Here is a 27229-nt window from a genome sequence, read left to right on the forward strand (position 1 = left end):
TGAAACTTTATTGCTGGAACAGCACAGCAGGTCAGGCAGCATCCAGGGAACAGGAGATTCGACGTTTCGGGCACAGGCCCTTCTTCAGGAATCATTCTGAAGCCCACCTAACTTATATTATTCCATTTTCATCCATATGTTTATCCAATGATCATTTAAAAGCCCTTAAAGTTAGCAAGTCTATTACTGTTGCAGGCAGTGCGTTTCACGTCCCTCCTCCTCTGAGTAAAGAAACTACCTCTGACATCTGTCCTATATCTATCACCCCTCAATTTAAAGCTATGATCCCTCGTGCTCGCCGTCACCATACTTGGTAAAAGGCTCTCCCTGTTCACCCTATCTGACCCTCTGATTATCTTATATGTCTCTATTAAGTCACCTCTCAACCTTCTTCTCACTAATGAAAACAGTCTCAGTTCCCTCAGCCTTTCCTCATAAGACCCTGCATTCATACCAGGCAACATTCTCGTAAATCCCCTCTGAACCCTTTCCGAAGCTTCCACATCCTTCCTATAAGACAGTGACCAGAACTGTATGCAATACTCTAAATGTGGCCGCACCAGAGTTTTGTACAGCTGCAACATGACCTCATGGCTCCGAAACTCAATCCCACTACCAATAAACACCAACACACCATATGCCTTCTTTTGCCCTATCAAACTAGGTCACAACTTTCAGGGATTTACACACCTGGACACTGAGATCTCTCTGCTCATCTACACTGCCAAGAATTTTACCATTAGCCCAGTACTCTGCATTCCTGTTACTTCTTCCAAAGTGAACTACCTCACACTTTACCACATTAAACTCTATTTACCATGTCTCAGCCCAGTTCTGCAGCTTATCTATGTCCCTCTATAACCTGTAACATCCTTCAGCACTACCCAACTCTGCTGACCCTACTGTCATTTGCAAATTTACTAATCAACTCCTCGCCAGAGTAGCTGCAGTCTCATTCAAATACACACGACTGCTCACCATGTTGTGTTGGTGGAATCCTTCCACTATGACACTGCCATTCCTTCAGTGTCGCTGGGTCAAAATCCTGGAATTCCCTCCTTAATGACATTGTGGATCTACCCACAGCACATGGACTGCAGTGGTTCAAGAAGGCAGCTCACCCCCACCTTGTCAAGGGGCAACTAGGGACAGGCTATAAATGCATGTCCCAGAAATAATAAAAAAAAAGTTTCCCTGTGCCATTGACTTATTCTTGAAGGCAGAATTTTGTCTTAAAACCTGTTAAAAACGATGAGCATTGTAAGCTGCCAATAGATGCCAAGTGGAAGCCTCCAGGAATCATCAGGCCTGAGCAACATTGCCACTTCATTTCTTTGTCTGAAATCACTGTCAGAATTTCAAAATGTCAGCTGCTGTTTCACAAAGTCCCCGACTCCCAGAGTCAATAATCACTTCAGTCAAAGCCACTCGAGTCATTTAGGAACTGGACTTTTTATCTATTTCTGTTGTACTTTCTATCATACTTTTAGCTCATGGTCAGATGAGTGCTGTGAATATTAAGACTTACTTCTGGTTGATAAACAGCTAAAGTTTCAGATTCAGTTCTGTCTGGGTCCATCTGCAGGTCTTTCAGAAGGAGTTGGGCAAACGGGCCAGTTGTGTGAGGGCTCTGAAACGTACCTTCAGGGAGCTGAACAAAAACACAGGTGTCAACTGTGTCTGGCTGAAAGCTCAGATGGAGGAACTGAATAAACAGTGGGAGCACGTGTGCAACATTTCCGTCTTGAAGCAGTCTCTGCTTGAAGCTGCACTGTGTCAGGTAGGAACCTGGTGTCAACCATCACCTTATCACATTGTCAACAAGTGTAACCCTGAGGAGCTCATGCTCTTGTGCGTGATGGTGACTGAGCGGCTCATTGTTGAGCAACAATATATATCAGATGCCTTAAGGGACTGGAATTCTGCTGTAGTCTTTTTTGTACCTCAGTCTGCTTTAGGCCTGATTGGAGTCAGGGATATTCAGACCTGATTTATCTGCTCCTTCATGTTATCTCATGCTGTTTGATATTATCGATCTGCTTCTTGCAGTATTCCTCGATGTGACATATTCACAATGCAGTGACAAATCTGTCTACTTTCAAAGGGCCTAGTACTGGAGGGAACGGTGAATTGTTCACTTGTTTGTATCTCATGGTTTGGAAACATAGAAAATTGGTGCAGGAAGAGGCCAATCAGCCCTTTGAGCCTGTACCACCATTCAATATGATCACGGCTGATCATGCAGTCTCAGTATCCCATTCCCACCCTCTCCCCATACCCCTTTAGCCACAAGGACCACGTCCAGCTCCCTCTTGAATACATCGAATGAACTGGCCCCAACAGCTTCCTCTGTGAGAGAATTCTACAGGTTCCCAACTCTCTGGGTGAAGAAATTCTTCCTCATCTCAGTCCTAAATGGCTTACCCCTTATTCTTAGACTGTGACCCCTTGTTCTGAACCTCCCCAACATCAAGAACATTCTTCTCACATCTAGCCTGGACAGTCCCATCACAATTTTATGTTTCTCCCTCGCTCTTCTACATTCCTGTGAGTAGGAGCCCAATCTATCCAGTTTTTCCTCATATGTCAGTCCTACCATCCCAGGAATCAGTCTGGTGAACCTTCACTGAACTCTCTCAATAGCAAGAACGTCCTTCCTCAGACTAGGAGATCAAAACTGTACACAATACTCAAGGTGTGGCCTCACCAAGGCCCTGTGTAACTGCAGCAAGACATCCCTACTCCGATACTCCAATCGTCTCGCTGTGATGGAGAACATGCCATTAGCCTTCCTCGCTGCCCGCTGCACCCCCATACCAACCTTCAGCAACTGTTCCACCATGACACGCAGGTCTCATTGCACCTCACCTTTTCCTAAACTGCCACCATTCAGATCATAATCTGCCTTCCTGTTTTGTGACCAAAGTAGATAGTGAGGCTCTTTTCAGTCATGGCTGACCATGGGTTGTATCCTCATTGTTCTAGCTTTCTGCTTCCCTGAAGCAACGTCGCTTGTGACTGAAGAGTCCAATGCTGTAGTGACAATACATAGTGTGATTAAAGGCAGTGAGCATGGCTTTGTGAGGGGTAGGTCATGCCTCACAAATCTTATTGAGTTCTTTGAGGAGGTGTCAAGACAGGTCAAAGATGGTCGAGCAGTGGATGTGGTGTATATAGACTTCAGCGCTGAAAATGTGTTGCTGGAAAAGCGCAGCAGGTCAGGCAGCATCCAGGGAACAGGAGAATCGACGTTTCGGGCATAAGCCCTTCTTCAGGAATGAGGAAAGTTCACCTGCACCTCCACACACATCATCTATTGCATCCTCTGCACCCGATGTGGCCTCCTCTATATTAGGGAGACAGGCCGGCTACTTGCGGAGCATTCCAGAGAACACCTCTGGGACACCCGGACCAACCAACCCAACCACCCTGTGGCTCAACATTTCAGTTCCCCCTCCCACTCCACCAAGGATATGCAGGTCTTTGGACTCCTCCATCGCCAGACCACAACAACACGACGGTTGGAGGAAGAACGCCTCATCTTCCGCCTAGGAACCCTCCAACCATAAGGGATGAACTCGGATTTCACCAGTTTCCTCATTTCCCCTCCCCCCACCTTGTCTCAGTCTAATCCATCGAATTCAGCACCGCCTTCCTAACCTGCAATCTTCTTCCCGACCTCTCCGCCCCCACCCCAGTCTGACCTATCACCCTCACCTTGATCTCTTTCCACCTATCACATTTCCGACGCCCCTCCCCCAAGTCCCTCCTCCCTACCTTTTATCTTAGCCTGCTGGACAAACTTTCCTCATTCCTGAAGAAGGGCTTATGCCCGAAACGTCGATTCTCCTGTTCCCTGGATGCTGCCTGACCTGCTGCGCTTTTCCAGCAACACATTTTCAGCTCTGATCTCCAGCATCTGCAGACCTCACTTTCTCCTCTATATAGACTTCAGCAAGGCATTTGATAAGGTTCACAATATACATGAATGACTTGGTAGGCTCATTCATAAAGTCAGGAAGTATGGGATACAGGGAGATTTAGCTATCTGGATTCAGAATTGGCTGGCTGACAGAAGGCAGAGAGTGGTTGTAGATGGAATGTATTCTGCCTGGAGGTCAGTGTTGAGTGGGGTCCCGCAGGGTTCTGTTCTTGGGCCTCTGCTCTTTGTAGTTTTTATAAATGACTTGTTTGAGGAGGTTGATGGGTGGGTTAGTAAATTTGCAGATGACACTAAGGTTGGAGGTGTCGTCGATAGTATAGAGGGCTACTGCAGGCTGCAGCGAGACATAGACGGGATGCAGAGCTGGGCTGAGAAATGGCAGATGGAGTTCAACCTGGACAAATGTGAAGTGATGCATTTTGGAAGGTCGAACTCGAATGCTGAATATAGGATTAAAGACAGGATTCTTGACAGTGTGGAAAAACAGAGGGATCTGGGTGTGCAAGTACATAGATCCCTCAAAGTTGCCACCCAAGTGGATAGAGTTGTTAAGAAAGCATTTGGTGTTTTGGCTTTCATTAACAGGGGGATTGAGTTCAAGAGCCGCGAAGTTTTGCTACAGCTCTACAAGTCCCTGGTGAGACCACACTTGGAATATTGTGTCCAGTTCTGGTCGCCCTACTATAGGAAAATACAGAGGCTTTGGAGAGGGTGCAAAGAAGGTTTACCAGGATACTGCCTGGACTGGAGGGCTGTCCTAATGAAGAGAGGTTGACTAAGCTCGGAGTTTTCTCTCTGGAGAGAAGGAGGAAGAGAGGAGACCTGATCGAGGTGTACAAGATAATGAGAGGAATGGATAGAGTCAATAGCCAGAGACTTTTCCCCAGGGCAGGGTTGACTGGTACAAGAAGTCATAGCTTGAAGATATTAGGAGGAAGGTGTAAAGGAGACATCAGAGATTCTTTATGCAGAGAGTTGTGAATGCATGGAATGTGTTGCCAGCGGTAGTGGTGGAAGCAAAGTCATTGGGGACATTTAAGCGACTGCTGGACATTCACATGGATAGCAGTGAGTTGAGGGGTGCGTAGGTTAAGTTACTATATTTTACATTAGGATTAACCTTCGGCACAACATCGTGGGCCAAAGGGCCTGTTCTGTGCTGTACATTTCCATGTTCTATGATCTCAAGTGCCTTCATATCCCTCATGCAGACATCGTTGGGGATGCCCAGTAGGTCTCTTCCTGGATGCAAGCTCTCCATAGAGAATATTGTCACATCTATCAGCATTATATCGCATTTGCCAAGTATTTGCTCACACAGCCAGTCTGTCCAAGTCACCCTGCAACCTCCTAGCATCTTCCTCCCAGCACACACTGCCACCCATCTGCACATTTGGAGAAATTGCATTCGATTCCTTTACCAAGTCATTCATATATATTGTGAACAGCTGGGGTCCCAGCACTGAACCCTGTGGTACCCCACTCATCACTGCCTACCGCTCTGAAAAGGACCTGTTTATTCCAACTCTCTGCCTCCTGTCTGCCAATCAGTTTTCTATCCATGTTAGTACATTATCTCTGATACCATGAGCTTTAATCTCTTGGGTGGAACCTTGTCAAAGTCCAGATACATAACATCTACTGATTTCCTCTTGTCCACTTGACTGGTCACATCCTCAAAAATTCCAGAAGATTTGTCAATCATGATTTCCCTTTAGTGAATCCATACCAACTAGCACTGATTCTGTTACTGCTTTCCAAATGCTCAGTTATTACATCCTTAATGATTGACTCCAGCATTCTCCCCACCACTGATGTCAGGCTAACTGGTCTATAATTCCCCACTTTCTCTCCCCCTTCCTTTTTAAAGAGTGGAGTACATTAGCTACCCTCCAATCCATTGGAACTCTTCCACAGTCTATAAATGTTGGAAAATAATTACCAATGCATCTGCTATTTCTCGGGCCACTTCCTTAAGTATTCTGGGATACAGAGTATCAGGCCCTGGAGACTTATTGGATTTTAATCCCATCAATTTCCCCAAAACCAATTCCTGACTAATAGGATTTCCTTCAGTTCCTCCTTCAGGCTTGAGCCTCTGTCCCCTTGTAGTTCTGGAAAGTTATTTGGGTCCTCCTTAATGAAGACAGATCCAAAGTATCTGTTGAACTGGCTCTGTCATCTCTTTATTGTCCATTATGAATTCACCTGATGCCACCTGCAAGGAACCTACATCTCTCTTCACCAGTCTTTTTCTTTTCACGTTTCTATAGAAGCTTTTGCCATTGATTTTCTGCAGCTTACCTTCGTATTCTACCTTCCCTTTCCAAATTAAACCCTTGGTCCTCCCTCCTCCTGCTGAATTTTAAATTTCTCCCAGTACATGTTTGGCAGCAGTTTCTGACCTTGTTAGCGATGGGTGAGCCACCTTCCCTGTTTTACTCTGACACCAGACTGCGATGTACAATTGTTGCAGTTAATCTGTGTGTTCTTTAACTATCTGCCATTGCCCATCCACTAGCCACCCCTGAAGGATCCTGGCCAGTTTATTCTTGCCAATCCATGCCTCATACCATCAAAGTTCGCTTTCTTTAAGTTCAGGACCCTAGCTTCAGCTTTAATTGTGTCACTCTCCACCTTAATGAAGAATTCTACCACATTATGATCACTGTTCCCAAAGGATCTCACACCACAGCGTTGCTAATTAATCCTCTCTCATTACATAACACCCAGTCTAGGGTGGCCAGCTCTCTGGTCAGTTCCTTGACATATTGGTCACAGAAACCATCCATCATACATTCCAGGGAATCCTCCACCATCACATTGATTGAACTGACAAACTGGTAGCAATATGTAGATTGAAGTCACCCATAATAACTGCTGTAACCTTACTGCATACATCTCTACTTTCCTGCTAGATATAATCCCCAATATTACACCAACAGCTGGTCTGTACACAACTCCCACTAACGTCTTTATCCCTTTAGTGTTCTGCAGCTCCACCCATTGTATAGGCTAATGTCCTCAGTTACTATTGTGTTAATCTCCTCCTTAACCAGCCACACTACCTCACCCCTTTCTGTCTGTCTTTCCTGAAAAGTGAATAAACCTGGTTGTCCAGTTCCCAGCCTTGGTCACCCTGGAGCCAGGTCTCTGTGATCCCAATTGCATTATATTTATTAATAGCTGTTTGCACAGTTAATTCATCAACTTTATTACAAATACTCTCCTGGATGGAGAATGATGGGAGGCAGCCAGGGGATTACCGGATGAATTTGTAATCGACACATTCACGGGCAGAGTGAGACATTAACACAGAGCTGGCAGAGCCTCCTGGTGACTGGGAGAGCCAGGCACAGAGCCACGCTGGGATTCTGCAGTTGTATTTTAAGTGTTTTCCAAAGCTTGACCAGTTGTTCTCTATGAAACTGAATCCACATTCTCTGCTGTTAGGCTGAGCATTTTCAGTCCTTGGTTCAGACTTTGTTGGGTCACTTGACACAGACCGAGAGGAAGCTGACAGATGGACAGATCCTGCAGGAGCAGGAAGCTCTGCTGGAATTTAAACACCAGCACCAGGTGGGTTAGATCGAGGGGATGGTACAGAGAGAGGGAACAGGGCAGCACCGAGAGGGAGGATTGGGATGCAGTGAAGAGGTAGGGGGAGAGGCTGGGAAGTGGAGGGGGAGAAGAGAGGGAGAGGGAGGGAGGGAGGTGGGGGTGAGGGGAGAGGGAGGGAGGTGGGGGTGAGGGGAGAGGGAGGGAGGTGGGGGTAAGGGAAGAGGGAGGTAGGGGAGTGAGGGGCGAGGGAGGGAAGTGGGGGGGTGAGGGGAGAGGGAGGGAGGTGGAGGGTGAGGGGAGAGGGAGGGAGGTGGGGGTAAGGGAAGAGGGAGGTGGGGTGTAAGGGGAGAGGGAGGTGGGGGGGTGAGGCGAGAGCAGGGGAGGTGGGGGGCGAGGGGAGAGGGAGGGAGGTGGGGGTAAGGGGAGAGGGAGGTAGGGGGTGAGGGGAGAGGGAGGTAGGGGGGTGAGGGGAGAGGGAGGGAGGTGGGGGGTGAGGGGAGAGGGAGGTGGGGGTAAGGGGAGAGGGAGGGAGGTGGGGGTAAGAGGAGAGGGAGGTGGGGGGTAAGGGGAGAGGGAGGGAGGTGGGGGTGAGGGGAGGGAGAGGGAGGTGGGGGGTGAGGGGAGGGAGAGGGAGGTGGGGGATGAGGGGAGGGAGAGGGAGGTGGGGGAGTGAGGTGAGACGGAGGGAGGTGGGGGGTGAGGGCAGAGGGAGGTGGGGGGTGAGGGGAGGGAGAGGGAGGTGGGGGAGTGAGGGAGGTGGGGGAGTGAGGGGAGAGGGAGGGAGGTGGGGGAGTGAGGGGAGAGGGAGGGAGGTGGGGGGTGAGGGGAGAGGGAGGGAGGTGGGGATGAGGGGAGAGGGAGTAAGGTGGGTGGGTGAGGGGAGGTTGGAGGGTGAGGGGAGTGGGAGGTTGGAGGGTGAGAGGAGAGGGAGGTGGGGGATGAGGGGAGAGGAAAGTGAGGGGAGAGGGAGGTGGGGGATGAGGGGAGAGGGAAGTGGGGGGTAAGGGGAGAGGGAGGTGGGGGGTTGAGGGGAGAGGGAGGGAGGTGGAGAGGTGAGGGGAGAGGGAGGGAGGTGGGGGAGAGGGAGGGAGGTGGGGGTGAGGGGAGAGGGAGGGAGGTGGGGGAGAGGGAGGGAGGTGGGGGGGTGAGGGGAGAGGGAGGGAGGTGGGAGTAAGGGGAGAGGGAGGTAGGGGGAAAGGGGAGTGGGAGGTGGGGGGTAAGGGGTGAGGGAGGAGGGTTGGGGGGTGAGGGGAGAGAGAGGGAGGTTGGAGGGTGAGGGGAGAGGGAGGTGGGGGGGTGAGGGGAGAGGGAAGGAGGTGGGGGGGGTGAGGGGAGAGGGAAGGAGGTGGGGGGGTGAGGGGAGAGGGAAGGAGGTGGGGGGGTGAGGGGAGAGGGAAGGAGGTGGGGGGGTGAGGGGAGAGGGAAGGAGGTGGCGAGGTGAGGGGAGAGGGAGGGAGTTGGGGTGAGGGGAGAGGGTGGTGGGGGGGGTGAGGGGAGAGGGAGGGAAGTGGGGGTAAGGGGAGAGGGAAGTGGGGGGTTGAGGGGAGAGAGATGTGGGGGGGGTGAAGGGAGAGGGAGAGAGGTGGGGGTAAGGGGAGAGGGAGGTGGGAGGGTGAGGGGAGAGGGAGGAGGGTTGGGGGGTGAGGGGAGAGGGATGGAGGTTGGAGGGTGAGGGGAGAGGGAGGTGGGGGGGGTGAGGGGAGAGGGAAGGAGGTAGGGGGAAAGGGGAGTGGGAGGTGGGGGGTAAGGGGTGAGGGAGGAGGGTTGGGGGGTGAGGGGAGAGAGATGGAGGTTGGAGGGTGAGGGGAGAGGGAGGTGGGGGGGGTGAGGGGAGAGGGAAGGAGGTGGGGGGGGTGAGGGGAGAGGGAAGGAGGTGGGGGTAAGGGGAGAGGGAGGTGGGGTGAGGGGAGAGGGAGGGTGGTGGGGATGAGGGGAGAGGGAGGTGGGAGGGTGAGGGGAGAGGGAGGGAGGTTGGGGGGTGAGGGGAGAGGGAGGGAGGTGGGGGTAAGAGGAGAGGGAGTATGGTGGGGGGGTGAGGGGAGGTTGGAGGGTGAGGGGAGTGGGAGGTTGGAGGGTGAGAGGAGAGGGAGGTGGGGGGGTGAGGGGAGAGGAAAGTGGGGGGGTGAGGGGAGAGGGAGGTGGGGGATGAGGGGAGAGGGAAGTGGGGGGTAAGGGGAGAGGGAGGTGGGGGATGAGGGGAGAGGGAAGTGGGGGGTAAGGGGAGAGGGAGGTGGGGGGTTGAGGGGAGAGGGAGGGAGGTGGGGGAGAGGGAGGGAAGTGGGGGGGTGAGGGGAGAGGGAGGGAGGTGGGAGTAAGGGGAGAGGGAGGTAGGGGGAAAGGGGAGTGGGAGGTGGGGGGTAAGGGGTGAGGGAGGAGGGTTGGGGGGTGAGGGGAGAGAGAGGGAGGTTGGAGGGTGAGGGGAGAGGGAGGTGGGGGGGTGAGGGGAGAGGGAAGGAGGTGGGGGGTGAGGGGAGAGGGAGGGAGGTGGGGGAGAGGGAGGGAGGTGGGGGGGTGAGGGGAGAGAGAGGGAGGTTGGAGGGTGAGGGGAGAGGGAGGTGGGGGGGTGAGGGGAGAGGGAAGGAGGTGGGGGGTGAGGGGAGAGGGAAGGAGGTGGGGGGGTGAGGGGAGAGGGAAGGAGGTGGGGGGGTGAGGGGAGAGGGAAGGAGGTGGCGAGGTGAGGGGAGAGGGAGGGAGTTGGGGTGAGGGGAGAGGGTGGTGGGGGGGTGAGGGGAGAGGGAGGGAAGTGGGGGTAAGGTGAGAGGGAAGTGGGGGGGGTGAGGGGAGAGGGAGGGAATGGGGGTAAGGGGAGAGAGATGTGGGGGGGGTGAAGGGAGAGGGAGAGAGGTGGGGGTAAGGGGAGAGGGAGGTGGGGTGAGGGGAGCGGGAGGGTGGTGGGGATGAGGGGAGAGGGAGGTGGGAGGGTGAGGGGAGAGGGAGGGAGGTTGGGGGGTGAGGGGAGAGGGAGGGAGGTGGGGGGGTGAGGGGAATGGGAGCGAGGTGGGGGTAAGGGGAGTGGGAGGTGAGGGGTAAGGGGTGAGGGAGGAGGGTTGGGGGTGAGGGGAGGGTAAGGGGAGAGAGTGGGAGTTTGGAGGGTGAGGGGAGAGGGAGGTGGGGTGGTGAGGGGACAGGGAAGGAGGTGGCGGGGTGAGGGGAGAGGGAAGGAAGTGGGGGGGTGAGGGGAGAGGGAAGGAGGTGGCGAGGTGAGGGGAGAGGGAGGGAGTTGGGGGTGAGGGGAGAGGGAGGGAGGTGGGGGTGAGGGGAGAGGGAGGGAGGTGGGGGTAAGGGAAGAGGGAGGTAGGGGAGTGAGGGGCGAGGGAGGGAAGTGGGGGGGTGAGGGGAGAGGGAGGGAGGTGGAGGGTGAGGGGAGAGGGAGGGAGGTGGGGGTAAGGGAAGAGGGAGGTGGGGTGTAAGGGGAGAGGGAGGTGGGGGGGTGAGGCGAGAGCAGGGGAGGTGGGGGGCGAGGGGAGAGGGAGGGAGGTGGGGGTAAGGGGAGAGGGAGGTAGGGGGTGAGGGGAGAGGGAGGTAGGGGGGTGAGGGGAGAGGGAGGGAGGTGGGGGGTGAGGGGAGAGGGAGGTGGGGGGTAAGGGGAGAGGGAGGGAGGTGGGGGGGTAAGGTGAGAGGGAAGGAGGTGGGGGTAAGGGGAGAGGGAGGGAGGTGGGGGTAAGAGGAGAGGGAGGTGGGGGGTAAGGGGAGAGGGAGGGAGGTGGGGGTGAGGGGAGGGAGAGGGAGGTGGGGGGTGAGGGGAGGGAGAGGGAGGTGGGGGATGAGGGGAGGGAGAGGGAGGTGGGGGAGTGAGGTGAGACGGAGGGAGGTGGGGGGTGAGGGCAGAGGGAGGTGGGGGGTGAGGGGAGGGAGAGGGAGGTGGGGGAGTGAGGGAGGTGGGGGAGTGAGGGGAGAGGGAGGGAGGTGGGGGAGTGAGGGGAGAGGGAGGGAGGTGGGGGGTGAGGGGAGAGGGAGGGAGGTGGGGATGAGGGGAGAGGGAGTAAGGTGGGTGGGTGAGGGGAGGTTGGAGGGTGAGGGGAGTGGGAGGTTGGAGGGTGAGAGGAGAGGGAGGTGGGGGATGAGGGGAGAGGAAAGTGAGGGGAGAGGGAGGTGGGGGATGAGGGGAGAGGGAAGTGGGGGGTAAGGGGAGAGGGAGGTGGGGGGTTGAGGGGAGAGGGAGGGAGGTGGAGAGGTGAGGGGAGAGGGAGGGAGGTGGGGGAGAGGGAGGGAGGTGGGGGTGAGGGGAGAGGGAGGGAGGTGGGGGAGAGGGAGGGAGGTGGGGGGGTGAGGGGAGAGGGAGGGAGGTGGGAGTAAGGGGAGAGGGAGGTAGGGGGAAAGGGGAGTGGGAGGTGGGGGGTAAGGGGTGAGGGAGGAGGGTTGGGGGGTGAGGGGAGAGAGAGGGAGGTTGGAGGGTGAGGGGAGAGGGAGGTGGGGGGGTGAGGGGAGAGGGAAGGAGGTGGGGGGGGTGAGGGGAGAGGGAAGGAGGTGGGGGGGTGAGGGGAGAGGGAAGGAGGTGGGGGGGTGAGGGGAGAGGGAAGGAGGTGGGGGGGTGAGGGGAGAGGGAAGGAGGTGGCGAGGTGAGGGGAGAGGGAGGGAGTTGGGGTGAGGGGAGAGGGTGGTGGGGGGGGTGAGGGGAGAGGGAGGGAAGTGGGGGTAAGGGGAGAGGGAAGTGGGGGGTTGAGGGGAGAGGGAGGGAATGGGGGTAAGGGGAGAGAGATGTGGGGGGGGTGAAGGGAGAGGGAGAGAGGTGGGGGTAAGGGGAGAGGGAGGTGGGGTGAGGGGAGAGGGAGGGAGGTGGGGATGAGGGGAGAGGGAGGTGGGAGGGTGAGGGGAGAGGGAGGGAGGTTGGGGGGTGAGGGGAGAGGGATGGAGGTGGGGGGGTGAGGGGAATGGGAGGGAGGTGGGGGTAAGAGGAGAGGGAGGTGGGGGGTAAGGGGAGAGGGAGGGAGGTGGGGGGTAAGGGGAGAGGGAGGGAGGTGGGGGTAAGAGGAGAGGGAGGTGGGGGGTAAGGGGAGAGGGAGGGAGGTGGGGGTAAGGGGAGAGGGAGGTGGGGGATGAGGGGAGGGAGAGGGAGGTGGGGGGTGAGGGGAGGGAGAGGGAGGTGGGGGAGTGAGGGGGGAGGGAGGGAGGTGGGGGAGTGAGGGGAGAGGGAGGGAGGTGGGGGAGTGAGGGGAGAGGGAGGGAGGTGGGGGTTGAGGGGAGAGGGAGGGAGGTGGGGATAAGGGGAGAGGGAGTAAGGTGGGGGGGTGAGGGGAGGTTGGAGGGTGAGGGGAGTGGGAGGTTGGAGGGTGAGAGGAGAGGGAGGTGGGGGGGTGAGGGGAGAGGAAAGTGGGGGGGTGAGGGGAGAGGGAGGTGGGGGATGAGGGGAGAGGGAAGTGGGGGGTAAGGGGAGAGGGAGGTGGGGGATGAGGGGAGAGGGAAGTGGGGGGTAAGGGGAGAGGGAGGTGGGGGGTTGAGGGGAGAGGGAGGGAGGTGGGGAGGTGAGGGGAGAGGGAGGGAGGTGGGGGAGAGGGAGGGAAGTGGGGGGGTGAGGGGAGAGGGAGGGAGGTGGGAGTAAGGGGAGAGGGAGGTAGGGGGAAAGGGGAGTGGGAGGTGGGGGGTAAGGGGTGAGGGAGGAGGGTTGGGGGGTGAGGGGAGAGAGAGGGAGGTTGGAGGGTGAGGGGAGAGGGAGGTGGGGGGGTGAGGGGAGAGGGAAGGAGGTGGGGGGGTGAGGGGAGAGGGAGGGAGGTGGGGGAGAGGGAGGGAGGTGGGGGGGTGAGGGGAGAGAGAGGGAGGTTGGAGGGTGAGGGGAGAGGGAGGTGGGGGGGTGAGGGGAGAGGGAAGGAGGTGGGGGGTGAGGGGAGAGGGAAGGAGGTGGGGGGGTGAGGGGAGAGGGAAGGAGGTGGGGGGGTGAGGGGAGAGGGAAGGAGGTGGCGAGGTGAGGGGAGAGGGAGGGAGTTGGGGTGAGGGGAGAGGGTGGTGGGGGGGTGAGGGGAGAGGGAGGGAAGTGGGGGTAAGGTGAGAGGGAAGTGGGGGGGGTGAGGGGAGAGGGAGGGAATGGGGGTAAGGGGAGAGAGATGTGGGGGGGGTGAAGGGAGAGGGAGAGAGGTGGGGGTAAGGGGAGAGGGAGGTGGGGTGAGGGGAGCGGGAGGGTGGTGGGGATGAGGGGAGAGGGAGGTGGGAGGGTGAGGGGAGAGGGAGGGAGGTTGGGGGGTGAGGGGAGAGGGAGGGAGGTGGGGGGGTGAGGGGAATGGGAGCGAGGTGGGGGTAAGGGGAGTGGGAGGTGAGGGGTAAGGGGTGAGGGAGGAGGGTTGGGGGTGAGGGGAGGGTAAGGGGAGAGAGTGGGAGTTTGGAGGGTGAGGGGAGAGGGAGGTGGGGTGGTGAGGGGACAGGGAAGGAGGTGGCGGGGTGAGGGGAGAGGGAAGGAAGTGGGGGGGTGAGGGGAGAGGGAAGGAGGTGGCGAGGTGAGGGGAGAGGGAGGGAGTTGGGGTGAGGGGAGAGGGTGGTGGGGGGGTGAGAGGAGAGGGAGGGAAGTGGGGGTAAGGGGAGAGGGAAGTGGGGGGGTGAGGGGAGAGGGAGGGAATGGGGGTAAGGGGAGAGAGATGTGGGGGGGTGAAGGGAGAGGGACAGAGGTGGGGGTAAGGGGAGAGGGAGGTAGGGTGAGGGGAGAGGGAGGGAGGTGGGGATGAGGGGAGAGGGAGGTGGGAGGGTGAGGGGAGAGGGAGGGAAGTGGGGGTAAGGGGAGAGGGAAGTGGGGTGGTGAGGGGAGAGGGAGGGAAGTGGGGGTAAGGGGGGAGAGAGGTGGGGGGGTGAGGGGAGGGGAGAGAGGTGGGGGTGAGTGGAGGGAGGGAGGTGGAGGGGTGAGGGGGAGGGAGGGAGGTGAGGGTGAGGGAGGTAGGGAGGTGAGGGAGGTGGGGGTGAGGGGGAGAGGGAGGTGGGGGAGAGGGAGGTGGGGGTGAGGGGGCGAGGGAGGTGGGGATGAGGGGGAGAGGGAGGTGGGGGTGTGGGGGAGAGGGAGGTGGGGTGTGGGGGAGAGGGAGGTGAGGGTGAGGGGAGAGGGAGGGAGGTGGGGGGGTGAGCAGAGAGGGAGGGAGGTGGGGGGGTGAGGGGAGAGGGAGGGAGGTGGGGGTAAGGGGAGAGGGAGGTGGGGGGGTAAGGGGAGAGGGAGGTGGGGGAGTAAGGGGAGACGGAGGTGGGGGTAAGTGGAGAGGGAAGGAGGTGGGGGTAAGGGGAGAGGGAGGTGGGGCGGTGAGGGGAGAGGGAGGTGGGGGGGGTGAGGGGAGAGGGAGGTGGGGGTTGAGGGGAGAGGGAGGGATGTGGGGGTAAGGGGAGAGGGAGGGAGGTGGGGGTAAGGGGAGAGGGAGGTGGGGCATTGAGGGGAGAGGGAGGTGGGGGTTGAGGGGAGAGAGAGGTGGGGGGGTGAGGGGAGAGGGAGGGAGGTGGGGGGTGAGGGGAGAGGGAGGGAGGTGGGGGTAAAGGGAGAGGGAGGGAGGTGGGGGTAAGGGGAGAGGGAGGTGGGGCGGTGAGGGGAGAGGGAGGTGGGGGTTGAGGGGAGAGGGAGGGATGTGGGGTGGGGTGAGGGGAGAGGGAGGGAAGTGGGCATAAGGGAAGAGGGAGTTGAGGGGTAAGGGGAGAGGGAGGTGGGGGGGATGAGGGGAGAGGGAGGGAGGTGGGGGTAAGGGGAGAGGGAGGTGGGGGGCTGAGGGGAGAGGGAGGGAGGTGGGGGGTGAGGGGAGAGGGAGGGAGGTGGGGGGTGAGGGGAGGGGGAGGTGGGGAGGTAAGGGGAGAGGGAGGTGAGGGGAGAGGGAGGGAGGTGGGGGCGTGAGGGGAGAGGGAGGGAGGTGGGGGTAAGGGGAGAGGGAGGGAGGTGGGCATAAGGGAAGAGGGAGTTGGGGGGTAAGGGGAGAGGGAGTTGGGGGGGCGAGGGGAGAGGGAAGGAGGTAGGGATAAGGGGAGAGGGAGGTGGGGGGTAAGGGGAGAGGGAGGGAGGTGGGGGTAAGGGGAGAGGGAGGTGGGGGGTGAGGGGAGGGAGAGGGAGGTGGGGAGTGAGGTGAGACGGAGGGAGGTGGGGGTGAGGGCAGAGGGAGGGAGGTGGGGGATGAGGGGAGAGGGAGGGAGGTGGGGATGAGGGGAGAGGGAGTAAGGTGGGGGGGTGAGGGGAGGTTGGAGGGTGAGGGGAGAGGGAGGTTGGAGGGTGAGGGGAGAGGGAGGGAGGTGGGGAGGAGAGGGAGGGAGGTGGGGGAGAGGGAGGGAGGAGGGAGGTGGGGGAGAGGGAGGGAGGAGGGAGGTGGGGGAGAGGGAGGGAGGTGGGGGGTGGGGCGAGAGGGAGGGAGTTGGGGTGTGAGGGGAGAGGGAGGGAGGTGGGGGGTGAGGGGAATGGGAGGGAGGTGGGGGTAAGGGGAGTGGGAGGTGAGGGATAAGGGGTGAGGGAGGAGGGTTGGGGGTGAGGGGAGGGTAAGGGGAGAGAGAGGGAGGTTGGAGGGTGAGGGGAGAGGGAGGTGGGGGGGTGAGGGGACAGGGAAGGAGGTGGCGGGGTGAGGGGAGAGGGAGGGAGTTGGGGGTGAGGGGAGAAGGTGGGGGGTGAGGGGAGAGGGAGGGAAGTGGGGGTAAGGGAGAGGGAAGTGGGGGGTGAGGGGAGAGGGAGGGAAGTGGGGGTAAGGGGGGAGAGAGGTGGGGGGGTGAGGGGAGAGGGAGAGAGGTGGGGGCGAGGGGAGAGGGAGAGAGGTGGGGGCAAGGGGAGAGGGAGGTGGGGGGGGAGGGGAGAGGGAGGGAGGGGGGGAGGAGGGGAGAGGGAGGTGGAGGGGGAGGGGAGAGGGAGGGGGAGGGAGGTTGGGAGTGAGGGGAGAGGGAGCTGGGGGTTGAGGGGATGGTGAGGGGAGAGGGAGGGAGGTTGGGGACGAGGGCAAAGGGAGATGGGGGTGAGGGGAGAGGGAGGGAGGTGGAGATGAGGGGAGAGGGAGGGAGCGTGGGGGTGAGGGGAGAGGGAGGGAGGTGGGGGTGAGGGGAGAGGGAGGTGGGGGATGAGGGGAGAGGGAGGGAGGTGGGGGTAAGGGGAGAGGGAGGGAGGTGGGGGTGAGGGGAGAGGGAGGTGGGGGTAAGGAGAGAGGGAGGGTGGAGGGTAAGGGGAGAGCTAGGTGGGGGCGTGAGGGGAGAGGGAGGGAGTTGGGGGTGAGGGGAGAGGGAGGGAGTTGGGGATGAGGGGAGAGGGAGGCAGGTGGGGGTGAGGGGAGAGGGAGGGAGGTGGAGGGGTGAGGAGAGAGGGAGGTAGGGAGGTGAGGGTGAGGGAGGTGGGAGGTGGGGGTGAGGGGGAGAGGGAGGGAGATGGAGGGTAAGGGGAAAGGGAGAGAGGTTGGGGGTGAGGGGAGAGGGAGGGAAGCAGAGAGTGATGGGGAGGGAGGGAAGAGGGTGGTGTAAATTAGTGGGGAGTAGGGAAGGGTGAGCAGGATGGAGGGAGCTGATGTTCTGATATCTGTTTCAGGAGGCCGTTGACAGTCTGGAGCATGAGTATCCAGCTCTGGAGTCTGTCATTGCCCTTGGGAATGAGATCCTGACTTCCTGTAATCCGGAATCAGTCAGCATCATCCAATCCTGGATCAACATGGTACAAACACGATGGGATGAGGTGAGTCCGAAGCATGGTGCAAGATTGAGTTTTTCCAGAGCAGCACTTCCTCATCAGAGACCGTCAAACAGGAGAAATGTAAGATGCGGGTGCCCTCTTCCGACTACTTTTTTTCTGGGTGGCTCAGTGGTTAGCACTGCTGTCTCACAGCGCCATAGACCCGGGTTCAATTCCCACCTCAGGCAACTGTCTGTGTGGAGTTTGCACATTCTCCCCGTGTCTGCGTGGGTTTTCTCCCACAATCCAAAAATATGCAGGTCAGGTGAATTGGCCACGTTAAATTGCCCGTAGTGTTAGGTGAAGGGGTAAGTGTAGGGGAATGGGTCTGGGTGGTTTGCTCTTTGGAGGGTCAGTGTGGACTTGTTGGGCCGAAGGGCCTGTTTCCACATTGTAAGTAATCTAAAAACTAAAAGCAAGAGGAGGCCATTCAGCCCCTGAAGGCCTGCTACCTCATTTCATAGTCATAGAGACTGATAGAGTATTACAGCATGGAGACAGGTCCTTTGGTCCAAATTGGTCTATGCTGACCAAAATGTCTGCCCTCCATAACCCCATTTCCCTGCACTTGGCTCATATCCTTCTAATCCTTTCCTATCCATGTATTTGTCTAAATGCCTTTTAAATGTTATTAATGTTTATGCCTCCACCACTTCTGCTGGCAGCTCATTCCATATGCACATCACCCTGTGTGTAAGAAAGTTGCCTCTCAGGTTCCCTTTTATGTCGTCTTGTCCTCCATTCTCCAACCCTGGGAAAAAGACTTAGTGTATTTACCCTGTCCATGCCTCTCATAATCTTATACACCTCTAAAAAGTTCCCCCTCAGTCTCCCATGCTCAAAAAAACACATTCTAGCTTGTTCAACCTCTCCCTAAAACTCAGACCATGGAGTCCAGACAATATCCTTGTAAATTTCTTCTGTATTCTTTCTAGGTTAGTGACGTCCTTCCTACAACAAGGTGACCAAAACTGAACACAATACTCCAAGCGTGGTCTCACCAACATCCTGGATAACAGCAACATAACTTCCCAACTTCTATACTCAATGACCTGACTGATGAGGGCCAGTGTGCCAAAAGCCTTCATCATTGCCCTGTCCACCTGGGACACCACTTTCAGAGAACTGTGAACCTGAACTCCAAGGTCCCTCTGTTCCATGACACTCCTTAAGGCCCTACCATTCACCGTGAAATTCCTACCTTGATTTGACTTTCCAAAATGCAAGACCACACACTTATCCATACTAAACTCCATAAACTCCCCAGCTGGTCAAGGTCTTGCTGCAATTTCTGATAACCTTCCTCCACAATGCTGCTTAGTTTAGAGTCAACAGCAAATTAATGAATGCCTTGGACATTCTCATCCAAATCATTGATATAGGTAACAAACAGCAATGGACCCAACACTGACCCCTGAGGTACTCCACTACTCACAAGCCTCCAGTCTGACAAGCATCCTTCCACTATTACCCTCTGCGTCCTACCATCAAACCAATTGGGTATCCAATTTGCCAGCTGACCCTGGATTCCATAAGGTCTAACCTTCCAGAGCTACCTGCCTTGTGGAACCTTAAAAGGCCTGACTGAAATTCAGCACTAGGTCTACCGCCCCACCCTCATCAATCTTCCTGGTCACTTTATCAAAGAACTCTAACAACTTTGTGAGGCATTTAATATGATTATGACTGATTTCATCTCAGCCTCAACTCCACTAACCTGCCCACTCTCCATAACCCTCAAACACACCACTGTTGAAAATCACCTCAGACACTGAGGCAGTCTGTGTTCAAATGCAACAAGGTCTGGACAATATCCAGGCTTGGGCTGACAAATGACAAGTAATGTTCACACCACTCAAATGCCAGGCTATGACCATCACCAATAAGAGACATCTCCCCTTGACATTCAATGGTGTCACCATCACTGAATTCCCTACTACCAACATCCTTGGGGTTACATTGGCCAGAAGCTCAACTGGACTCACCACATAAATATAAGAGAAAATTATTGCAGTTCCTCGAGTCTATACTGAAAACAATAAAATCACAGCAGGTCAGGCAGCATCCATGCAGAGAGATCAAGCTAGTGTTTCGAGTCTAGATGACCCTTCATTCGAAAGTCATCCATTCCCAAAATGACATCTTGCTGTCTTTCCATGGATGCTGCCTGACTTGCTGTGACTTTCATCATTTTTTGTTTTCACTACATAAACATAGAGTAGGTCAGAGGCTGGGAATACTACAGCAAATAATTCACCTCCTGACTCCCCAAAGCCTGTCCATCATCTCCAAGGCACAAGTCAGGAATGTGATGGAATACTGTTGGGTGTGTCTTGCTGGAAAAGCACAGCAGGTCAGGCAGCATCTGAAGAGCAGGAGAATCAGAGCCCTTTATCAGATGGAATACTCCCCATTTGCCCTGGATGGGGGCAGCTCCAACAACACTCAAGCTTGACACCATCCAGGACAAAGCAGCCACTTGATTGGCACCACATCCACAAGCATCCCCTCCCTCCACCACCGACACTCAGTAGCATCAGTGCGTATTATCTACAAGATGCACTGCAAAAATTTACCAAAGACCCTCAGACAGCACCTTCCAAACCCAGAACCACTTCCATCTGGAAAGACAATAGCAGCAGAACACCACCCCCTGCAGGCTCCCCTCCACTGCCCACCCTATCTTGGAAATATATTGCTGGTCCTTCACTGTCACCGGGTCAGAATCCTGGAATTCCCTCACTAAGGGACATTGTGGGTCTACCTACAGCACATGGACTGCAGCGGTTCAAGAAAACAGCTCACCCCAACCTTCTCAAGGGGCAATTAGGGACGGGCAATGAATATGACCCAGCCAGTGACACTCATGTCCCTCAAGTGGAAAAAAAAGGTTGGGATCCAAGGACCAAACCCAGTGGCACTACACTAGTTAAACCCTGCTAACCAAAGTAACCCTACTAACCAGACTAACCCTGCTAACTAAATCCTGCTAACCAGACCCATTTATCTTGACTTGCTGCTTTCTGTTGGTTAATAAATTATACTTAGCTCAAATTTGTTAAGTATGTCCAGGATATCTTTCTCAATCAATTTGGAGATGGTCCAAATTGAAGAGATGGGGCAAAACCTGACCTCCAGTTGGGAAATAAAGCAGACAAATGACTGAGGTGTTAATGGGGATGCACTTTGGGACCAGTGACCATACTTCTTTTAGTTTTAAAATAGTTACAGAAAAGGATAAGTCCAGCCCACAAGTTAAAGTTCTAAATTGCGGCAAGGTCAATTTTAATGGTCTTAGTCAGGAACTTTCAAAAGTTGATCGGTGGAGGCTGTTTTCGGGTAAAGGGACTCTAGCAAGTGGAAGGGTTTAAAAAGTGAGATAATGAGAGTTCAGGGACAGCATGTTCCTGTTAGTGTGAAGGACAAAATTGGCAAGAGTAGGGAACTCCGGATGACTAGAAACATTGAGGTTCTGGTCAAGAAAAATTAGGAGGTATATGTCAGATATAGACAGCTGGGATCAAGTGACTCCCTCAGTATATTGGGCATGTAACAGCACACTTGGGAGCATAGGCTGTCAGGGAAGGATGTCGAGGAAATGTGGAACTTTTTCAAGGAACAGATACGACGTGTCCTTGATATGTATGTACCTGTCAGGCAGGAAAGAGATGGTCGTGTGAGGGAACCTTGGTTGATGAGGGAGGTTGAATGTCTTGTAAGGAGGAAGAAGGAGGCTTACATAAGGTTGAGGAAACAGGGTTCAGACAGAGCAGTGGAGGGATACAGGATAGCCAGAAGGGACCTGAAGAAAGGGATTAGGAGAGCTAAGAGGGGGCATGAAAAATCTTTGGCGGGTAGGATCAAGGATAACCCCTAGGCATTTTATGCGTATGTGAGAAACATGAGAATGATGAGAACGAGGGTAGGTCCGATCAAGGACAGTAGTGGGAGACTGTGTATTGAGTCGGAAGAGTTGGGGGAGGTCTTGATTGAGTACATTTCTTCAGTATTTACAAACGAGAGGGACTGTATTGTTGAAGAGGAGAGTGTGAAACGGACTGGTAAGCTAGAGGAGATACTTGTTAGGAAGGAAGACGTGTTGGGCATTTTGAACAACTTAAGGATAGACAAGTCCCCCAGGCCTGACGGGATATATCCTAGGATTATGTGGGAAGCAAGAGAGGAAATTGCAGTACCGTTGGCAATGATCTTTTCGTCTTCACTGTCAACGGGGGTGGTACCAGGGGACTGGAGAGTGGTGAATGTTGTGCCCCTGTCCAAAAAAGGGAATAGGGATAACCCCGGGAATTACAGGCCAGTTAGTCTTACTTCGGTCGTAGGCAAAGTAATGGAAAGGGTACTGAGGGATAGGATTTATGAGTATCTGGAAAGACACTGCTTGATTAGGGACAGCCAGCACGGATTTGTGAGGGGTAGGTCTTGCCTTACAAGTCTATTGAATTCTTTGAGGAGGTGACCAAGCATGTGGATGAGGGTAGAGCAGTGGATGTAGTGTACATGGATTTTAGAAAGGCATTTGATAAGGTTCGAGGAGAAAGTGAGGTCTGCAGATGCTGGAGATCAGAGCTGGAAATGTGTTGCTGGAAAAGCGCAGCAGGTCAGGCAGCATCCAGGAAACAGGAGGATCGACGTTTCGGGCATAAGCCCTTCTTCAGGAATCCACTCAGGTGGATGGAGCTTGTAAGAGGGCCTATGGTGTATTAGCGTTCATTAGCAGAGGGATTGAATTCAAGAGTCGTGAGGTGATGTTGCAGCTGTACAGGACCACGGTAAGGCCACATTTGGAGTACTGTGTGCAGTTCTGGTCGCCTCATTTTAAGAAAGATGTGGAAGCTTTGGAGAGGGTGCAGAGGAGATTTACCAGGATGTTGCCTGGAATGGAGAATAGGTCGTACGAGGAAAGGTTGAGAGTGCTAGGCCTTTTCTCATTGGAACGGCGAAGGTTGAGGGGTGACTTGATAGAGGTTTATAAGATGATCAGAGGAATTGATAGAGTAGACAGAAACTTTTTCCCTGGGTACAACAGAGTGTTATAAGGGGACATAAATTTAAGGTGAAGGGTGGAAGGTATAGGGGGGATGTCAGGGGTAGGTTCTTTACCCAGAGAGTGGTGGGGGCATGAATGCACTGCCCGTGGGAGTGGTAGAGTCAGAATCTTTGGTGACCTTTAAGCAGCAATTGGATAGGTACATGGATGGGTACTTAAGCTAGGACAAATGTTCGGCACAACATCGTGGGCCGAATGGCCTGTTCTGTGCTGTATTGTTCTATGTTCTATGTTCTACTTCAGATGGAAATCAGGAGGGGCAAAAGGGAACATCACGTAGTTTTGGCAGATAAGGTAAAGGAGAATGCAGAGAGTTTCTACAAGTATGTTAAGGGCACAAGAGTAATGAGGGAGAGAATAGGGCCCCTTAAAGATCAATGAGGCAGTCTGTGAGTGAAGTCACAGGAGATAGGTAAGAGCCTAAATGAATATTTCTCATCAGTGTGCTACAAGGATTGGTGCTAGATTCATTGTTGTTCATCATTTGTACAATGACTTGGATGAGAATGTAGGAGGAACGGTTAGTAAGTTTGGGGACGACACTGAAATTGGTGGTGTAGTGGACAGGTTGTCTAAGAATACAACATCTTGATCAACTGGGCCAAGGAATGATGGATGAGTTTAATTCAGATAAATGCAAGGTGTTGCATTTTGGTAGGGCAAGCTGGAGCAGGTCTTACACAGTTCATGGCAGGGCTCTGGGGAATGGTGTTGAACAAGGTGTATGGCATCACAGGTAGACAGGCTGATGAAGCAGCCTTCATTGGTCAGAGGGCTGAGTACAAGACATTGATTTGGACTACTGCATACAATTCTGGTCACCCTGCTACATGAAGGATATTATTAAACTGGAAAGCAAGGATGTTCTTGAATGGCTGGGACTTGTATTGAGGTGACTTTACAGAGGTTTATGATTAGATTCCCTAGTGTGGAAACAGGCCCTTCGAGCCCAACCAGTCTACACTGACCCTCTGAAGAGTAACCCACCCAGTCCCATTTCCCTCTGACTAATGCACCTAACACTATGGGCAATTTAGCCTGGCCAATTCACCTGGCCTGCACATCATTGGACTGTGGGAGGAAACCCACGCAGACACGGGGGAGAATGTGCAAGCTCCACACAGACAGTCACCTGAGGCTGGGATCAAACCTGGACCCTAGTGCTGTGAGGCAGCAGTGCTAACCACTGAGCTACTGTGCTGCCCGTTTACAAAAATCACGAGGAGCATGGATAGCTGAATTACCAAGGTCTTTTCTCCATGGTAAAGGTAGTCAAAAAGTAGACGGAATAGGTTTAAGGGGAGGAAAGATTTAAAAGGGATCTGAGTGGCAACGTTTTCACACAGAGGGTGGTGTGTGTATGGAGTGAGCTGCCAGAGGAAGTGGTGTAGGCTAGTACAATTAGAACATTTAAAAGTCATTTGGACAGGTACATGAATTGGAAAGGTTTAGAGGGATATGGGCCAAATGCAGACAAATCCGACTAGTTGAGTTGAGGAAACCTGGTCAGCATGGACACGTTGAACCGAAGGGTCTGTTTCTGTGCTGTATGACTAAGCAAACCCAAGCACTTAACTAAGTGAAGTAATTTCGAAGGGTTACTTTGTGAAACTATGTTGAAAGTTCACAATGGTCATCTGGTGATCCCTTTATAAAACATCCAGGTATCTCCACAGAACTTGAAATTCTTTATTCTTTCATTTGTTGTTGGCGTCGCTGTTTGAGCTGTCAGTTACTGCCCTTCACTAATTACTCTTGAACTGGTGGCCTGATTGGGCATTTCAGGGGGCAGTTAAAAATCAAACACATTGCTGTCAATATGGAGTCATATGTACACCATGTACACACTGGACAATGATAGAAACATAGGAGTAGGCCATTCAGCCTACTAAGTCTGCCCTGGCTGTGATGGAGCCAGCGTAGGCCAGCACAGTGGCTCAGTGGTTAGCACTGCGGCCTCACAGCACCAGGGACCCAGGTTCAATTCCAACCTTGGGCAACACTCTGTGTGGAGTTTGCACATTCTCCCCATGTCTGTGTGGGTTTCCTCCCACAGTCCAAAGCTGTCAGGTTAGGGTGGATTGACCATGGGAAATGCAGAGATAAAGGGTAAGGGTAGTCTGTTATTTGAAGGGTCAGTATGGATTTGATGGGCTGAATGGCCTGCTTCCACATTGTAGGGACTCTATGATTCGGACATTCAGTGTGATCCTGGCTGGTTGAACATTTCAATATCTTTGGTCACCTTCACAGAGACCAGATTTATCTTCCAGGTTTATTAATTAATGTTAACTTCAATGTTTTGATTTTGTTGGATTTGAAAACAAATCTTTGAAAACAAAGGGCTTTGAATTAATTGTCTCGTGATCATCACATTACACCACAATCCCACCCCCCTCATTTTATCACAATTCCATTTTCCAACACTTTGTTAAATCTATGTGTGTCTCTGGTTGTGTTGCAGGTCAGGAGCTGGGCCAGTTGCCAGGGAGATCGAGTGGAAGCAGCAATGTTGTCCCTTCATTTGGAGCAACAGGATTTGCAGCATCTACAGGAATGGCTGGAGGAAACAGCAGAGTCACTGAGTCGGAGAGACCAGGAGGCTCTCTCCGAAAATATTGGGCAGCTGGAGGAGCTGCTAACCGAGCACTCAGTGAGGACACCCCTCACCCCCATTAACACAGCACTCAGTGAGGACACCCCCCACCCCCATTAACCCAGCACTCAGTGAGGACACCCCCCCCATTAAACCCAGCACTCAGTGAGGACACCCCCAACCCCCATTAACACAGCACTCAGTGAGGACACCTCCCCCCCATTAACCCAGCACTCAGTGAGGACACCCCTCACCCCCATTAACACAGCACTCAGTGAGGACACCCCCCACCCCCATTAACCCAGCACTCAGTGAGGACACCCCCCCATTAAACCCAGCACTCAGTGAGGACACCCCCAACCCCCATTAACCCAGCACTCAGTGAGGACACCCCCCCCATTAAACCCAGCACTCAGTGAGGACACCCCCACCCCCATTAACACAGCACTCAGTGAGGACACCCCCCACCCCCATTAACCCAGCACTCAGCGAGGACACCCCCCACCACCATTAACCCAGCACTCAGTGAGGACACCCCCCCCCCCATTAACCCAGCACTCAGTGAGGACACCCCCCCCATTAACTCAGCACTCAGTGAGGACACCCCTCACCCCCATTAACCCAACACTCAGTGAGGACACCTCCCCCCCATTAACCCAGCACTCAGTGAGGACACCCCCCACCCCCATTAATCCAGCACTCAGTGAGGACACCCCCCCCCCCATTAACCCAGCACTCAGTGAGGACACCCCCCACCCCCATTAACCCAGCACTCAGTGAGGACACCCCCCCCCATTAACCCAGCACTCAGTGAGGACACCACCCCCATTAACCCAGCACTCAGTGAAGACACCTCCCCCCCATTAACCCAGCACTCAGTGAGGACAACCCCGACCCCCATTAACCCAGCACTCAGTGAGGACACCCCCCACCCCCATTAACCCAGCACTCAGTGAGGACACCCCCCACCCCCATTAACCCAGCACTCAGTGAGGACACCCCCCCCCATTAACCCAGCACTCAGTGAGGACACCCCCCCCCATTAACCCAGCACTCAGTGAGGACACCACCCCCATTAACGCAGCACTCAGTGAGGACACCCCCCACCCCCATTAACCCAGCACTCAGTGAGGACACCACCCCCATTAACCCAGCACTCAGTGAGGACACCCCCCCCCATTAATCCAGCACTCAGTGAGGACACCCCCCGCCATTAACCCAGCACTCAGTGAGGACACCCCCCACCACCATTAATCCAGCACTCAGTGAGGGCACCCCCCACCCCCATTAACCCAGCACTCAGTGAGGACACCCCCCCCATTAAACCCAGCACTCAGTGAGGACACCCCCCACCCCCATTAACACAGCACTCAGTGAGGACACCCCCCACCCCCATTAACCCAGCACTCAGCGAGGACACCCCCCACCACCATTAACCCAGCACTCAGTGAGGACACCCCCCACCCCCATTAACCCAGCACTCAGTGAGGACACCCCCCGCCATTAACCCAGCACTCAGTGAGGACCCCAACCCCCATTAACCCAGCACTCAGTGAGGACACCCCCCCTCCCCCCCACCCCCATTAACCCAGCACTCAGTGAGGACACTCCCCCCCCCATTAACCCAGCACTCAGTGAGGACACCCCCCCCCATTAACCCAGCACTCAGTGAGGACACCCCCCCCCTCCCCCCCACCCCCATTAACCCAGCACTCAGTGAGGACACCCCCCCATTAACCCAGCACTCAGTGAGGACACCCCCCCATTAACCCAGCACTCAGTAAGGACCTTCCCCCCCCCATTAACCCAGCACTCAGTGAGGACAACCCCCCCCATTAACCCAGCACTCAGTGAGGACCCCACCCCCCCATTAACCCAGCACTCAGTGAGGACACCCCTCCCCATTAACCAAGCTCTCAGTGAGGACAACCCCCTCTATTAACCAAGCTCTCAGTGAGGACAACCCCCTCTATTAACCCAGCACTCAGTGAGGACACCCCCCACCCCCATTAACCCAGCACTCAGTGAGGACAACCCCCTCTATTAACCCAGCACTCAGTGAGGACACCCCCCACCCCCATTAACCCAGCCCTCAGTGAGGACACCCCCCCATTAACACAGCACTCAGTGAGGACCCCACCCCCCATTAACCCAGCACTCAGTGAGGACACCCCTCCTCCCCCTCCCCCCACTAACCCAGCACTCAGTGAGGACACCCCCCACCCCCATTAACCCAGCACTCAGTGAGGACACCCCTCACCCCCATTAACCCAACACTCAGTGAGGACACCTCCCCCCCATTAACCCAGCACTCAGTGAGGACACCCCCCACCCCCATTAATCCAGCACTCAGTGAGGACACCCCCCCCCCCCATTAACCCAGCACTCAGTGAGGACACCCCCCACCCCCATTAACCCAGCACTCAGTGAGGACACCCCCCCCCATTAACCCAGCACTCAGTGAGGACACCCCCCCCCCCC

The 27229-nt window shown here is 55.2% G+C and overlaps 1 protein-coding gene across 1 annotated transcript in view; it reads left to right on the forward strand.

Annotated features, from left to right (window-relative positions):
- The window catches only part of LOC148152029 (microtubule-actin cross-linking factor 1, isoforms 6/7-like), a 205826-nt gene extending 180211 nt beyond the window's left edge, over positions 1-25615 (forward strand). The window contains exons 15-19 of the mRNA XM_087994130.1: positions 1586-1780; positions 7397-7522; positions 16944-17087; positions 24617-24805; positions 25586-25615. Coding sequence (XP_087850256.1) covers positions 1586-1780; positions 7397-7522; positions 16944-17087; positions 24617-24805; positions 25586-25615 — 684 coding nt within the window. The remainder of the gene's footprint in view (positions 1-1585; positions 1781-7396; positions 7523-16943; positions 17088-24616; positions 24806-25585) is intronic.
- The last annotated feature ends 1614 nt before the right edge of the window (positions 25616-27229 follow it).

This window comes from Chiloscyllium plagiosum, unplaced genomic scaffold (assembly GCF_037043375.1).
Source record: "Chiloscyllium plagiosum isolate Xiang-an unplaced genomic scaffold, Cpla_swu_hap1 HiC_scaffold_2, whole genome shotgun sequence".
Taxonomy (NCBI): Eukaryota; Metazoa; Chordata; class Chondrichthyes; order Orectolobiformes; family Hemiscylliidae; genus Chiloscyllium; species Chiloscyllium plagiosum.